General features: G+C 42.6%; 1 protein-coding gene across 1 annotated transcript in view; it reads right to left on the bottom strand.

The window, feature by feature from the left end:
* LOC131316088 (GDSL esterase/lipase At5g45670-like) overlaps positions 1 to 17,833 on the bottom strand; it is a 105,226-nt gene that overhangs the window by 80,375 nt on the left and 7,018 nt on the right. Inside the window, exon 2 of the mRNA XM_058345361.1 lies at positions 5,168 to 5,294. Within this exon, the coding sequence (XP_058201344.1) occupies positions 5,168 to 5,294 (127 nt within the window). The remainder of the gene's footprint in view (positions 1 to 5,167; positions 5,295 to 17,833) is intronic.

Genomic DNA, 17,833 nt, shown 5'->3' on the forward strand with positions numbered 1-17,833 from the left:
CGATGTCGGTCTCTACTAAACGTTTGTGGGATTTTTCAAAGGGATTTTGTTTCATTAAGCATGTAGCAGGTATCCACAGGTATAACAAATAGAAGGTGTATGCTGGTGCTTTTGTACAAGGAGTGATGAAATGATGATGGACACATGCATGATGGCAAAGCAGTGTAAACTGCCACTGGATCAACTCTTGAGCGCTCGAGAGCACTCTCGAGCGCTTGGGAGTGTTACTGACAAAATCCTGCAGAGTTTGTTAGTCACAAATAGGATGCCAAATAACAGTGTATGCTGGTGCACGTGTATAGGGGGGTGATTATGTGATGAAAGATAGCAAGATAACAGGAAATGAAACACTGCTCACTGGCTTCACTCTCGAGCGCTTGGGAGTGTCTGAACCCCACCTGCTCATTCTGTTAGTACTGACAAAACATAATGTAAAGACTGCAAAATGAAATACTATTAAGCAGACCACTGGCTCAGCAGAGGACTTGAAAGACTGAGATAGGACCTCAAGTTTTCAAATCATGTATCCTTGCCATTGCACAAACAGATCTACAATTTTAAAAGAGCAAATGTACACATCTATGCATGCAGAAGCTCAGAAAACATAGAAAATTGGGAAAATGGAATGCAATGGCATGCATGCACTCCCGAGCGCTCGGGAATGGCTTCGAGCGCTTGGGAGTGAGCTGCATGCCAGCTTACTCTCAAATAGAAAATGGCACCACTTCATCATGCAAACACCCTTATCTAAGTTTTTAACAAGAGAAGATCTTATTTTTAACTTAGGAAAACTTTGTTCTTACTTGAGATTTGTAAGAAACATTTATGTTTTAGGAAAAATGATCTTCTGTGTCTGCATGACAGAATAAAACCATTTTATTTAAAAATGCACCTCACCCCCAGCCTGCTTACCAAAATGCACTTCACATTTCTGCTTACCAAAATGCCATGCATGGGACTGGAAACAGTCCCGAGCGCTCGGGAGCACTCTTGAACGCTCGAGAGTGTTTCCAGAAGGCGTTTTGGGAAAATATTATTCGTGGACTCTTTGCTCTTGCTTTTTCACTAAGGTCTCCCAACAATGCACCCAGCATTAAGAACTGGGACAGGCTGAGAGACCCCTCTCAGAAGGGAGAACAACCTCTTGATTTGAACCAAGGATAGAAATATTTCTACCTTTGCTTGACACTTTGCTCCTTGGATGGTTGTGAAAGGTGAATGTAGAGTGAAAAAGACAAGAGATCAGAAGCTAAGAGTGTTCTGGATTTCTTGCCCTTTTCCTTGATGATTTTAAAAAAACCTTTGAAGTTGGGAAAGAAGTTTGAGTTTGAAAGATTTTTCCCTTGAACAAGAGAGAGAAAAGAGGAGGGGTTTAGAGAGAGAGAACTTTCGTAGCCTCCTTTTTTCAGCTGAAAAACCAGGTATATATATAGAGCATATAACCCATGGTTTTGAAAATGAAATGATTTTGAAATAAACCCTTTTTTAAAGAAAGAAATCTTCAGCTGATATCTTCTCTGACTGAGGTCGAGTGTTGACTCACCTCAGCCGGCTCAAGGGGAATGCAATGATGGCTTGCATGGATAGTGGGAATCTTTTTCACCCATTGGGCACTAGGGGAGGTCTCGAGCGCTCGGGAGTGGTCTCGAGCGCTTGGGACTTCACTCTCGAGCGCTCGAGAGTGAGCCAGGCCAGTGGTTTTTGGAAAATAGTTTGGAGCGCTTGGGACTGCTTCCAAGCACTTGGGAATGATTTTGACCATTTCCTTTTTAAATCCTTTAAGGAGCAACGTCTCAATTGGTACATGGCTTGTTTTGATCCATAGTCATCATCGGGGAGCCTCAGGGCCACAAATTAAGGAAATTCGACAAGTCCAAATTGGGGTGTCTACACTTGGTACCATCTAAGTCAGTACCATCTACACCCACAGAACTATGGACTGGGCGCAAACCTAGTTTGCAGCATGTTCGGGTTTGGGGTAGTCCAGCACATGTGCTGAATGGGAACGCAGATAAATCGGAATCGAGGACAGAAGTTTGCTTGTTTGTAGGGTACCCTAGAGGAACGAGAGGTGGTCTATTTTATAGTCCTACGGATAAGAAGGTCATTGTTAGCACTAATGCCAGGTTCTTAGAAGAGGTCTATGTGATAGACCACAAACCCAGAAGTAAAATTGTTCTAGAGGAATTGAGAGGAGAGAGACCGGCACAAACTTCTTTACCACCAATAGTGCAAGAGGAAATGCCACAAGAGACTTTTATAGAGGCACCTATTGACACACCGGTACCTCGTCGTAGTGGGAGGGTTACTGTTCCACCCAGTCGGTATACGTTGTTGGGAGAGTCTTTTGAAATGATCCCTGATGATCAACATGCCGAACCCTGTAACTACAATGAGGCACTTCAAGATAAAGATGTGGAACTTTGGCAAAAGGCTATGAAATCAAAGATGGAGTCTATGTACTCTAATCAGGTTTGGGATCTTGTGCATGCAAGATTCCAAGAAAGGGTTCCTCCCTTTTAGACATGGAATCAACCTATCTAAGGATCAGTGTCCTAAAACACCTGAAGAGATGGAGAAAATGAAGGCAATTCCTTATGCCTTGGCAGTAGGAAGCCTTATGTATGCTATGTTGTGTACTAGACCTGATATTTGCTTTGCCGTTGGCATGGTTAGCAGATTTCAGTCTAATCTAGGGCAAGAACATTGGACTGCAGTGAAACATATACTCAAGTATCTGAAAAGAACTAGAGATCATATGTTGGTATTCCAGTCAGATAGTCTGGTACCTCATGGGTACACAGACTCAGACTTTATGTCAGATAGGGATTCCAGAAAGTCTACCTCAGGATATGTGTTTACCTTGGGAGGTGGAGCCATAAGTTGGAGGAGTATCAAACAATCTTACATTGCTGATTCTACCATGGAGGCAGAATATGTGGCAGCTTCTGAAGCAGCTAAGGAGGCTGTTTGGCTTAGAAACTTTTTGTTGGATCTGGAAGTGGTCCCTTTAGTACAATCAGCCATTACACTCTATTGTGACAATAGCGGTGCAGTTGCTAATTCGAAGGAGCCGAGGACTCATAAGAAGGGCAAACACATTGAGCATAAGTATCATCTGATTCGAGAGATCGTACAGAGAGGTGATGTTGCTGTGACCAAGATTGCATCGGCGAATAACCTGGCAGATCCTTTTACGAAGAGCTTACCAGCTAAGACTTTTGATAGTCACGTAGAGGGAATGAGAGTGAGATGCATGGCAACATGGTTTTGAGTCTTAGTGGGAGTTTGTCAGGAGATTATGTAAAAGTTATGTTTTTATATAATGGATTAATATTTAATTATTAATCAGTTTATCCATTTTTGATGAGAATCTTTTATGGGCAATATTTGCATAATATTTGTGTATGTTGTGCATGTGTGTCTTTTATTTTACAAAGTAGATGATTCGGTGTGTCGAGTTCGGCTTACACACAGAAGATCAGATCATCGGTTCTTGTAAAATATAAGATATGGTTCACAGTCCTAGATGGAATTGGACACACCATCCGTAGGACTGTAGTACAATGTTTAGTAGGTCTGTCTTGACTACAGGGAACGGTCTAGTTCTAACTCATTGTGCTAGTACACTTTGTATGTATTAAATGGGACCGTATTGAGGTAATTGTCTTTATACTAACTTTATAAGACAATTGAAACCTCATGGTTATTATGAATGCTTATACTCTTAATCCAAAAATAGTTATTAGAGGTGTATATTTAATGTTGTTGACTTTGATTCATTAAATAGTGAGATCTTTATACGGTCAATAGTCTTGGTGAGTTGGGTAGCAACATTATGTATATGACAACTATTAATTATTTGATGGAATCCACGTCCCAGTAGGAATTGATGATACCCCTTGAGTAAGCTTATAAGTTTCGATTATGTCAAACCCTGCAGGTGGATATTTGTATCCGACATATCGAATAAGTTAAGCGGATAGTCTCAAGTTAAGATGTTGATTAAGTGGGAGATTGTTAGTAATTTATTTTAATTAACGGGTATCTGTAATCTTAACGTGGAGAGATTAATAAGTATTTAATATCATGGAGCTCGTAATATAATTGAGATAAGAACGGGAGTGCAATTATAATTCTGTAGTGGGGTGAATTATAATTAGTGAAATAAGAAATAGAATCCTGGCAGGATTAGTTTTTTCTTATTTACACTAGGAGCCCAGACTTATTACTCCTTAGATCTCTATCGTAGCCCTATATATACACGTTATGCTCTCAAGGTCAGTTTGAAGTTTTTCTATTATTCAGTAAATAGAGGCAGGCTTAGAGGGAGCAAACAGATCACGTAAGAGTCCACACTTGGTTCGTGTTCTAGACGTGCAGGGTATACGATAGAAGATCGTAAGGTACGGTCAAGCAGTATTCGTGATTTATAGCAAGGCGTGCTATAACAAGTTCAATCAGCGTTCGTGTCGCATGGAGTTGAGGTAGAACCCTAATTCCGCTTTATAGGGTTTTACAATTCTTATTGTCTAATCTGTACGCGTCATTACTGGGTCTTGGGGATTCAGTTTCCCAACAATGACAACAACTGAAACATGCAAACACAATTTGAGAGAAGTAATAAAATCTTGTCTATGGCAAGATTTGAACCCTGACCACTCATTGGAAGTTGAGAGTGAGGGTGGTCAGTTGGCCCAGTCCCAGATGGTTACCTAACCACATAGTTATCCAACAAGTATCAACAACCTTACAAATTAGGCATCTACAACCATAACTCAAGGCAGATCAAAAAAAAAAAACCATAACTCAAGAAATAATCCCAAAATGGGAAAGAGGTAACCAAATCTTTGCCTTTGTCACATAGTATGTATTAAGTTTCTGCTTATAAGTTCTATTTGCATACCTACTACACGAACTTGAACCAACTGAGGGAAAGTATTCCTATTTTTGCGCGCAATTAGGTACTACCACACTAGCATGTCTGTCTTGGTGCGACAAATTATCTTTTTACCCAAACTATTTTGGAGTCAAACTCCCGAACATATAATAAGGTTCACAATTAAAAAAACTAGAATTAAATTGGAGCCAAACCTAAACTCATATCATTGAAGGCAATAAAAGTGGTAATTTACAAACATTTCCACAACAGCAAAAAGCTAATTACCAGTTCGGTGCCACTTTCATCCCGAATTCCAGCACCCCCAGATCCATAATTTACACCCATGAGGATGTCCTGATCTCTCGCAATTGCAAAGGGTGGGATATACTCGTCAAAACCAAGAAATTGAGCTGCAAATTCAATCAAGTGTACTTCAACAATCATGATTTTGTTGCATGTAAATTTTAATGGCCTAAATAAATACACTCAACATCAGTCAATTTAAGAACATTACAAAGAGCAATTTACAATGGGACTTTGTCTTTGATGAATTCATTGTGATTTAACTCGACCTCGATATTAACAATGTTGAAAATAATAAATCGTACCACAAATCATTCTAAAAGTAAATAACAATTTAGAAAGTGATTGTATATAACAAAAAAAAACGATTCAGGCACCAACACATGCACTAACAATTTTACAAACTCGTGCAAAACATGAGTTATGTGGGACTCACTTATGGGTGGTGGATGAGAGAGTTTGTACAATTATTCGTACAAATTTTTGTGGTTGTAGCAAGTTTTTTGAAGTATCGTTGATATGTGACGGGCCGATCGATAGGTAATGGTATAGGTAGGTACCAAGCACCGCTATAGTCAGATATTGCGGAGTGAAGGAAAATCGCATATAAAATGGTGTTAGTAACGGTATCGGCCATTACGTAATGGCGGTAACCCCTTACGGACAAAATACGTGCTATTACGGGCAAAATATGGCCTGGCCACTACCGTATCGTGAAAATTTTCTTATGTTGCGCGAAGTTCTAAAAAATTTAGGCCTCCTGTTACTGATACAATGGATACCAAGTCATGGCGACCGATACAGATATTTTGAACCATGGGCCGTAGCAAATCTGTAAATAACAAGCTATGCTATAAGCAATGCCAACGAGCAAATTAATTCGTAATTTGAACTGTCAAATTAAGCAACTTTACTTTACAGAGAAAAACATATTGAAGAAAAGAGTTCAATTCACACGCGTAGACTTACACAAAACATATGAGTTAGTCTAGGGTTTCCCCCTTTTGGTGGGCCAGATACAAATCGATCGACGGATGAAAAAGGGAGGCGATGGCCACCACGAGCGTCGGTGAGAAAGAGTCACGGACAGAGGGCGCTGCCATCTTAGCCATCTTGATGAAAGTAGAGGTGTCGCCGAGAGGGAGAGCGTTTGAGGAATGGTGGTTGGTGGGTTTAAAGGAACTTTGTATCAACTACTCCATCAAAAGAGAGAGAGCGAAGGGGATGGTTCAAATGTAAAACTTCCCTTCAGGTGCGTGTGAGAGAGGAAAAAATTGGAGCATCTCTTTACAGCTAGAAGACGATTAAATTTTAGAGGAGAGGGCCCTAACTCCTGAGATTTCGGAGGAGAAGATGCTTGAGTAATTCTTTTAGTATAGCAATATTGTTGACACGCCGTGCCCTATTATCATTCTCCACTGCTAATTCATACGGGTCAAGTACCTAGTTTTGGGCCGCAAAAGAATTTGTGATGGAAAACGGTATTGAAACACCATGTGATAATGCCACAAAACCACCTAATAATTTTTCGGAGATGATCGATTGGGGGAGAAAAAGATCGGGAAGCAACATGGTTATGCTGTCTTATGAAAAGTCATTGATAGGTACTAACAGATGACAAAACAGAACATCTCAGCTCGGTCTATTTCTTGCTCAAACCGTAGATAGCCAAGCACGGGTGCACGTCGCAATAGCTGTGAAAGTTGCTCCAACAGTGTCCTGGGTAGGCAAGGACAGGACTGCTTGCAACCATTAGAGATGGCAATCGAAACCCGTCGCTCCATGACCCGCCCAATCGGGGTGGGTTTTTGTTAAAATTTCTGGGTATCGTGTTGGGAGAGACGTCAGGTTTTGGTAGACATTCACCCGGCCCAAAATTATTTTGTGCAAACATATTAAAATTTATTCTTGTATTTTTATCCTTACAACAAAGATACGACACAAGATATTAATTATATCCTCCATTTTTCTTTTAGTTGGTAGATTTTGGTTAAGTTATACTATTTATTTTGTCAACTTTTATTTTTTGTGCTCATTTATTTTGGAGTCTAGAATATAATTTCTTAATAGAGAAAAAAATAGGAGGGGGCGGATAAACCCGATACCCGATAAGAATGGGGCAGTGGTACAATATATTACCCAGTCAGGATTTGGGGCGTTGCTAAATTTTTGAATCAGGACTGGGATAAGGTAAAACCCGCCCAGCCCGCCACGTTCCCATTCCTAGCAATTACCACCACCTATTCGTATGGGTACAGCTTATGTGGATAATTACCAACAGTCCAAAATCTACGGGTGTTCCTAATCTTAAAGAGGTTAGGAAAGCTAATGTCAATGGACTTAGCTGGTGTCATACGTATCTGCACAGGAAAGCTAATGTCAATGGACTTGGGCTGGTGTCATACGTATCTGCACTCCGAGATCCAAAGATCCTAATCCTAAGGGGATTCTACCTTCTAAATGCCTATAAAATCACCCTTTGATGCAAGGGACAGGTACATGTTAGGGCAAGAGAACAAACACACAAGCAAAAGAAATAAGCAAGAGAAAAATGAGAATATACATGGTTCTGACTTAAGCAATTTGTCTAATTGTACTTCACAGGGTGTTGGAGGGTTTCACTATGATAAAAAGATGAACAACATTTCAATGGGAGGCATCCCTAGCTTTGCTTTTATAGTCCAAGTAAACTAGCACATCAAAAATCCCCTTGAAAATGCGCTTCTCGCGTAATTCCGTGTCTCGTTTGTCTGAACCAATTTCACTATGGTTAGGACCAACTTCACACTGGTTCGGACCAGATTTTCAAAAACTTAAAATTCTTCATTCTGTTCGCGGTGGTCCAGACTAGTCTCACGGTGGTCCGGACCAGGGTCACAAAAATTGATCGTCTTCTCATCCTAGCAATTCTCCCACTTGAATACTGATCAATGGCGCTCCCTAACTTTGACAGCCATCAACAAACACCATTAATCAGCAACACCCACAACACCCATCTCCACGACCTCAAGCTTGGATACTTGAAGCTGCAACTTTAGCTTATCAACAGTCATAACCTTTGTCAACATGTCTGCTGGATTCTTCACACCTCGAATGAAAGGCTAGATTCTTGGCAAGAAAAATGGTGCTCTAACTGTCACTATGTAACACTTCTTTTTCTACCGTCTTCCCCAACTCATCCACAATCCCTTGTAACCATACCATTTCCTTTGTTGCTTTTGTGGCTGCCACATACTCGGCTTTCGTTGTTGATAGCGCAACAATCTTCTGCAACTTAGAGCTGCACGCTGTACCACCCAAAGTATAAACAAACTCGGTAGTATTCTTCTGACTATTCACGTCACCCGCCAAGTCCTCATCCACATAACATTGCACTTTAGACCAACCCTTGTAAAGCAAAGCGAGAAATCTGTCGAACCGCACAAATACCTCAACAACTACTTCACTACTTCCCAATATTGCTTTCCTAGATTACTCCCACTACTTGTGCAATATCAGGTCATGTGAAAACCATAGCACACATAAGACTCCCAATCGCAGATGCATACGAAGCTTTCTCCATTTAGTTTTACTCCTTGTCTGTCTTTGGCATTTAGTCTTGCTCCTTGTCTGTCTTCTCTGTCTTCAGTGGCTCCTTAGTTAGTCTAAAATGAGCCAAAGGTGTTCCAACAGGTTTTGCATCACCCATGCTAAACCTCTTGAGCATCTTTTTGATATATTCGGCTTGTAATACCTTCAAAGTCCCCTTTGTTTTATCTCGGATTATTCTCATCCCATGGATATGCTTAGCCGCTCTCAAATCCTTTATTGCAAACGGTTTCGATAACGTCTTCTTCACTTTATTGATCTCCCCAATATTAGACCTTGCAAAAAGCATGTCATCCACGTATAGCAACAAAATAACATAAGACTTGCCAAACCCCTTGGTATAACAGCAATGATCCTCCTCTAACCATTTGAACTCATTGTTGCACATGAAGTTGTCCAACTTCTTGTTCCACTGCCTTAGAGTTTGCTTCAACCCATACAAGCTCTTGCTTAGTTTGCAAACCATCTTCTCATTCCCTTTCACTGCGAAACCTTGTGGCTGATGCATGTAGATATCCTCCTCTAAATCCCCATGATGCATGTAGATATCTGTAGACACCCCATTTGGTAGTCCGTAATGCGTAGGGCTCTCGCCAAGCAGCCGCCCAATAGTGAGAATGTTGCTTTCAATTATGGTTATCCTAGAGAAGTGATCTTGATGCATTGATGTTAGAAGATAGCCTTTCGTCATTTCTGTTTTTATCAAGTTGCAAACTTTCTTTTTAAATTATGTTACGTTACATTTTAAAATATCCTTTTGAAAATGTTGAGTCTTTTTAATCCATAAACCAATTCATCTTAGTCCACAAAAGTCCTATTTTTTGCCCAAATTGTCGTTGTTTTTTGCCCAAAAATTAGCCCGAAGCGCATCAGAACGGACTCGAACCAGACCCAGACTGAGGTAGGCCTGCCCGAGCCCATAAGCATGGGCCAAGGCCGGGCTAGTCTTCGTGTGGGGCCACGGCGCTGTTTTGTTGTTTTTCCTCAGTTTCCACGTTTTTTTGTATTTTCTGCAGTCCCACATTGAAAACTTAACTCGGTTTCCCTGCGGACAAGCCTATATAAACCCCTTACCTCCATAGGTTTCAACTCGTTCAGAATCATTTTGGTTCAGTATCGTTCAGAAACACCGTGGCTCATAGCATTCATTCAAAAGCTCAGAATCACCTTATTCAAAGTTCAGGCTAGTTGAGATTTCCTAGTATGCAAGCATAGTCATCCCCACGCCATTAGGCTACTGAAGACATCTTGCATCAAGGTTGCTCCCCTACCAGCAATCTAGTTCACATTTCTACTCAGTTCCTGAGGGCGGTCCGCTTGGTCTTGTGGAGTCAAGGTATGCCACTCATCTTTATTTGCTTTACTGTTTAGTCTAGTTTATCTGCTAGTTAATTATTGCTTAGTTTAATTATCTAGTCGCATGTTTAGGGTTATTTTATGTTCTTGCTTATCTCATGCAAGTTTAGGCTTTCTAATTCGTTTTAATATTGCATGCTAGCGTAATTTTTATTTATGCATAATAATCTAGGGTTTAGATAGTTCATGCGTAATGACTGTTTTGCCCTTCATGTTTAGTTGTAGTGATGCACGTTTAATTCTTTGAATAGATTACCATGTCATTACTCTATCTGTACGACCATCCACACATGCATCCACATAGCTGTTACTCTATGCGCATGAACATTTACCGTTTTACTCCAGTCGTTATGTTGTCTGCATACACCTTGATCTTTTAGCTTATGCTGTTATGCTGCCCGATTACAGCTGTTATTCTGCCAAATTATAGTCGTTATGCTGCCAATTTTACCTCAGCATACCGAATTACCTTTTACCCCTGCATGTCGCATATTAGCTTAATGTTCGTTTAGTTAGTTGTTTTGCCCTCATGGTCTATCCATGAGTAGGCTATCGATGTATGTGGTTTCCTAATCGGCTTACTTTCCTAATTTGACCCGGTTTCCTAATTTGGAAAGTTTCCTAATCTGGTCAGATTTTCTAATCGGGTTACTTTCCTAACTTGGTCGGATTTCCTAATTTGGAAAGTTTCCTAATCCTATTAGATTTTCAGTTTTAGCTAGTTTCCTAATGTGTTCATGCTGCATGTTAGTTCAAGTTCAATTTATGCACATTTCCTATTTTCGTTTAGTTACATGTTGCATGCACCCATTTAATTCAGGCCTTTGCTATGCTCGTTAGCTTTTGGGTAACTTCCCCTATAAGTAAGGACCCTACCGGCATTCGCAATGGCGAATTAATCTTCTTTGTGTGCTAGTTAAGATCTTGGGACCGTATGAGGACCTAAGGATGACTGTTGATCATCACCTGTGGATACGAGATGATAATGAGTTGTCCATCTTTAGGCCCCCTCATCCATAAGTTGTATGCTTTTATTTTCTTTTTTGTGTGCTACGTTCAACGGAGGTAGTTTTCAAATGATTTTTCCCTCTTGCAAAAGGCTCTTTTTGCAAAAACGTGTCTACTAAAACCTACCTATCTGTTTGCTTAGAGTCTTGTGCATTTAGGATAGAAATGATTTGGGCGGAGTGGGTGCCTAACACCTTCCCACCATCACCACAACGCCACCATTGTACAACCACCACTCCACCGCCACCACCACTCGCCACCGCCACCACTACTCCACCACCACCTACTCCAGTCCACCTCCACCACTCCAGCCCACCACCACATCGCCACCACTACTACCGTACCGCAACCGCCACCATTGCACAACTACTGTAGGGAGGTATTCCCGAGAACATACATCTAGTTGCCGAACACGTGATATTCGGGAGGGATTGGTAAGTACGACAGGACTTACCGCCGGGCAGTTCGCTGAACAGCGATATGGACCAATGATATGAGAAGTCATGGCTATAAATAGACTGTTCAGCAGTTAGAGACATTCTGATTACATTGGACCAGTTACATGTGAAGTAGATGGTCCAAGCCGACTGTTCGGTTATGATACAGCCGAACAGATGATGTAAAGAACCCAGCTTGTGATACGAGTGATCACGGGTTTAAGGCAATGCAATCAATATTCGAATAAATGGTACGTGGGACCATAGTTTGAATATAGACATGACAGTCATCGTGTTAAACAAATGTTCGGCAATATGGACCAGTGACATGAGAAGTCAATGGTCCAGGAAGATTGTACGAGCTTAAGGACCAGTTACAAGTGAAGTGATTGGTCCAGACATTCTGTTCGGCGATGAGAAAGCCGAACAGATAAAGAAATCCAATCAGATGTTGGAATAAAAAGAACACTCTGGAAGGATCCAGAAACAGTGGTATTCCGTTAAGGGATAAGATCCCAAGAATATAGGATCTGAGAAAAGTACCCAACGAGTATGGGATGTTCAGCTCATTATGGAAAAGAATCCAAAGAGGACTCTTTTCCTAGTAAACTGATAAAGGAAACGAGAATCCTTGATATCCTGAGTTTCCTATACGAGTTGGGAATCCTAGGGCAACAGGAATGCTTGGACAGCAAGCATCCATAAATCTATAAATATGAGGTAAACCTAGAGGTGAAAGGTACGCAATACTTTGCATTCTTGCTTTCCTACTGATAATTAGGGTTTGACTGCTAGTACGTGATACTAACAAAGGCATCGGAGGGCCTTTGCCACGAGAGGCAGAGGTGCGCTCACCCCCTGTCTATTTTGCAGATTAGGGTTCTGACGACGAATTAGGGTTCCAGTGAAGAGGCACGAGAAAGCCGTTGCAATCCAGTTGATCAGAAGGCATCAATTGTTTTCATCCCCCTACAATTGGCGCCGTCTGTGGGAAACGAACAGTTCCCTTTTGAAAAATAAGTATGATGGAAGAAGATCTAGCTACTCCATTTAGTCCGAAGGACCAGTTGGGTGGGGGAAGAGATAAATCCCCACCAGGCGCACCGAGAAAGCCTATTGGTAGACATGACAGAGGTAGCTCCAAAGAAAAAGGAGACAAAACTACTACTGGCTCCACGAGAAGGAGTAGGTCACATCGAAGGGATGAGTCAGACATCCGTTCAAGAAGTATACACGATGACAATGACCTCCTAGATAAAAAGAGAGGAGAAATCGAGGAGTATGCTTGTTTGATTAAGAAACGAGAGTATGAGATACAGGAGTTGCAGCGGATACGAGAGCACCCAAAAGATTCTGGACTCTCTCGTAGGCATTCCCCAAGAGATGGAAGGACGCTGGTAGTCCATAAGCAGACCCATTCACGAAGAAGAAGGAGCAGAAGTCCTGTTATAGGGCGTTATAAGGCTTCTCCACGAAAAAGGGGAAGAAGAAGTAAAAGCCGAACACCCGAGAGAAAGGCTTCTTCACGAAAAGGGAGGAGCAGAGATAGAAGTTCCACCCCCGAAGAGGAGGGAACTAGGAAGCATCATCGAGACAGGTACGAGAGACCTGATGCTGATTGGGTCAAGGCTTCGGCCCACAAGTCAAAGGAGCAAGAGGATGGGACAGTAACTGCACGAGAAGCAGCACGCAAGGCCTTGAGTAATATTGCAGCCTCCCCCTTTACAAAAAGGCTACAAGAAGCGAGATTGCCGAGCAGAGTGAAGCACGGTGCGTTCATACTTTATGAGACAAATACGGATCCCGTGGCTCACATACAGCATTATCAACAGGCCATGTTTATGCATGAAGGGGATGATTCCATCTTGTGCAAGATGTTTCCCTCCAGTCTTGGCAAGGTGGCTTTATCCTGGTTTCATAAGTTGGCCCCACGATCCATACGAGGATGGAGGCAGTTGGCCGAGGAATTCACTGCTCGGTTCTTAACAAGCAGAAAAGCCCCAAAGACTTTTGACTTTTGAGAGTCTTTCCACCATGAAGCAGGAGGAGAACGAGCAGATCAGGGATTATGCAAAGAAGTACTGGGAAACTTTCAACGAGATTGAAAGTTGCAGTGAGGAGTACGCAATTGCTACTTTCAAGACTGGTCTGCCTGTTCGGGGAGAGCTGCGCCGATCATTGAATAAACATCCAGTAGCCACTTTGGCTAAATTGATGGAACGAATAGAGCAACATGCCAGAATGGAGGATGACATACTCCGTGAGGATGGCAGGACAGTTGCCGAACAGCTGAAGGTGCCGGCCAAAAAGGTGGAGAAGCCAGAGCCCAAAACTTATAGAGAGAGAAGGGAATATGGGCAGGCTAAGAAAGAACCGTATAAAGATAAGCAAGCTCCTGATCCAAAAGCTTTCTTTTCTATCACTACGGTTTGGAAGGAACCAATATACAGGATTCTTTATCGAATAAAGAATCAGCCATATTTCAAGTGGCCCCCGAGTCTAGGCGGAGACAAGGATGCAAAACGTGCTACGAATCAGCACTACAGTTACCACAAAGATTGGGGCCACATGACCGAGGATTGTGAGATGTACAAGAGGCACCTTGATGATTTGGTTTCTCGGGGCTATCTCAAGGAGTTTATCCAGGAGGACCCTAAAGAGAAAGGGAAGGCTATGGAGCTGGGTTACGAGCAAAACCCTAAAGGCATGATCCATATGATACATGGGTTGGCTGCACCTTATACGAGGAGTGAGGTGAGGCTGTTGCAAAGACAGGTTAAGCACGATCAGCACGTGATGCGATTGGGAAACAAGAGAGGGCGAGAGACTGATGTGTGCAATGAAAGCCTGGCATTCAGTGATGATGACCTTGGAGAGGTTCAAATACCCCACAACGATGCATTGGTCGTAACCCTACGAGTTGGGGAATATGACATTGAGAGGATCCTTGTGGACTCAGGAAGTTGAACAGAGGTGTTGTACTACGATGCATTCAAGAAGCTGGGATTGTCCCAAACAGATTTAGAGCAATCTACAACACCCCTGATCGACTTCGGTGCTGGAGCAGTCTGGCCCCTTGGAAAGGTAACACTACCTGTTCGGGCTGGAACCGTGGTATTGAGGACAGATTTCTTAGTAGTCGATGTTCCCTCTTCCTATAACGCGATTATAGGAAGGACATGGTTGCACAAAATGAGGGCGGTATCCTCAACTTATCATCAGATGGTGAAGTTTCCAGGATCGAATGGAGTTGAAATGCTCAGAGGCAATCAGAAAGTGGCTCAACAATGTTTGATCTCCATCATTAAAACAGCCCCAAAGGTCCACCATGTTCATACGTTGGAAGCACCGGATCAACCAACTATCAAGGATGTTGGAAGAAGCCCGGCTGAAAAAGTTGTTGAAGGATTGGAGAAGATTCAGATCAACGAGACTGATCCTGAAAGATATTTTTTAATTGGGGAATCACTACCAGCAAACGAAAAGGCTGAGTCGATAAGATTTCTAAAGGAGTATATTGATTTTTTGCATGGGTGCCAGAGGAAATGCCCGGGGTGGATGCAGATGTGATCTGTCACCATTTAAACATTGACCCTCAACACAAGCCGATCATTCAGAAAAGGGCAGCCGTGCAGCATGTAGATGCAGTGATTGAGGAGGTCGATCGTTTACTGGAGGCCAAGGCAATACGTGAAGTCTATTACCCAGAGTGGTTATCCAACACTGTTGTGGTAAAGAAGAAGAATGGGAAGTGGCGTGTCTGTGTGGACTTCACAGACCTAAACAAAGCGTGTCCTAAGGACAGTTTTCCTTTGCCCAGGATTGACCAATTGGTTGATACAACCTCTGGTTACGAGCGAATGAGTTTTCTCGATGCATATCGAGGATATCATCAGATTGCTATGTTTGAACCTGATCAAGAGAAGACTTCGTTCATCACACCACGAGGGTTATACTGTTACAGTGTCATGCCGTTTGGGCTGAAGAATGCTGGGGCTACATACCAAAGACTTGCAACCATTATGTTCAAGAAGCTCATTGGGAAGACTTTGGAAGTTTACATAGATGATATGGTGGTAAAGAGTCGAGAAAGAGGAGGGCATATTACTGACTTAAAAGAGGTGTTCGAAATCTTGAGGAAATACAAGTTAAAACTCAACGCCTCGAAGTGTGCGTTTGGAGTTGGTTCGGAAAAGTTCCTGGGCCATTTGGTAACCATGAGAGGGATAGAGGCAAATCCCGATCAGATTGATGCCTTGCAGAGACTACAGAGTCCCAAAACTACCAAGGAAGTCCAGAGGCTGACTGGAATGGCAGCAGCACTTAACAGATTCATCAGCAGGTCAAGTGACAAGTGCAGACCCTTCTTTCAGCTATTAAAAAAGAGGGAGGGATTTGAATGGGGAGCAGAATGTGAGCAAGCTTTCCAGGACCTGAAGAAGTACCTGGCCGAACCCCCACTGTTGTCAACTCCACAACCAGGTGAGTCTTTAATTCTGTACTTAGCTGTTTTCGAGCATGCAGTAAGTGCAGTTCTGTTGAGGGATTTGGGGATCGAGCAAATCTCTATTTATTATGTTAGCAAGACATTATTGGATGCAGAGACGAGATATCTGCCTTTAGAAAAACTTGTCCTGGCACTTAGGACAGCCACAAGGAAATTGCCACATTACTTCCAAAGCCATAAGGTTGTGGTTTATACTGAGTTTCCATTAAAATCATTGTTACGAAAGGCAGACTTTTCGGGAAGGATCTCGACATGGTCCGTGGAGTTAAGCCAGTACGATCTCGAATATCAGCCACGCACAACAATCAAGGGCCAAGTGTTGGCAGATTTTGTGGCAGAATTTTCACCTACTGTGGCTCCCCTACCTCCTACGAGAAAGGAACAGGTGACTGAGACATCATCCATGGAGGATCAACCTGCAGCCGAACAGGATCCCATGGAGTGGAAGCTATTCGTTGACGGATTAGCATGTAATACTGGTTCTGGAATTGGGGTTGTCCTTTTTCCTCCTCAAGGAGTTCTGATTGAACTATCTGTTCGGCTTGGATTCAGTGCATCGAATAATGTGGCTGAATATGAGGCACTCTTGGCTGGATTAAGAACTGCAAAGACTCTTAAAGCAGAACGGGTCAGGGTGTATTGTGATTCCCAGCTTGTTGTGAATCAGCTGTCCGGCGAGTACGAGACTCGAAATGAAAAGATGGTGGCCTACGTGCAGGCAGCCAAGGACTTGCTTGATACCTTCGAGAGGGTATATATTGAGCAAATAAGTTCAGGACAGAATGCTCATGCAGATTCCTTAGCTTGGTTGGCTGCAGCTGTACCAACTGAGTTCAAAAGAAGGGTGGCAGTAGAATATCTAAATGAGCCGAGCATTGGGAGGAGTGTAGACTTGGTCTTGGACGTGAACCAAGGACCAAGTTGGATGGACCCAATCATGGAGTTCTTACGAGACGAGATACTCCCTTCTGACAAAAAGGAGGCCCACAAGATAAGGGTCAAATCTGCTAGGTTTTGGCTGTCCCCAGAGGGAAAATTGTACAGGAAATCCTTTACAAGCCCATATTTACTATGTGTACATCCTGAGATGGTACAAAAGTTCCTTCATGAAATCCACGAGGGAACATGTGGAAGCCATGCTGGAGGCAGATCTATTGCCCACCGAGCAATTACTCAAGGCTACTGGTGGCCACACATGCAAGAAGATGCAAAGGTGTATGTGAAGATTTGTGAGAAGTGTCAAAAATTCTCACCAATGATTCGAACACCCGCCGAAGATCTGGTGCCTTTGATAAGTCCCTGGCCTTTTGCTCTATGGGGGATGGATATCGTGGGTCCATTGCACAAAGCAACTGGGAATCGAAAATTCCTGCTTGTAGCAACTGATTATTTTACAAAGTGGATTGAGGCAGAACCACTGGCCAAAATCACTAAGCCTATGATAGAAAGGTTCGTGTGGAAAAGCATCATCACTCGCTTTGGGGTCCCTTATTCATTGATCACGGACAATGGATCCCAATTCCAGAAGAAATTCAAGGCTTTTTGTGCCCAGTATGGAATAAAAAATTATTATTCCACCCCAGCCTACCCTCAGAGTAATGGGCAAGCAGAGGCGTCTAATAAAACTATCCTTGATGGAATGAAGAAAAGACTGGACAAAGCTAAGGGAAAGTGGCCTGACGAGTTACCATTAGTTCTGTGGGCTCATCGAACAACGCCTAGGAGGTCTACGGGAGAGACCCCCTATTCATT

This window comes from Rhododendron vialii, chromosome 2a (assembly GCF_030253575.1).
Source record: "Rhododendron vialii isolate Sample 1 chromosome 2a, ASM3025357v1".
In the NCBI taxonomy this organism is placed as follows: domain Eukaryota; kingdom Viridiplantae; phylum Streptophyta; class Magnoliopsida; order Ericales; family Ericaceae; genus Rhododendron; species Rhododendron vialii.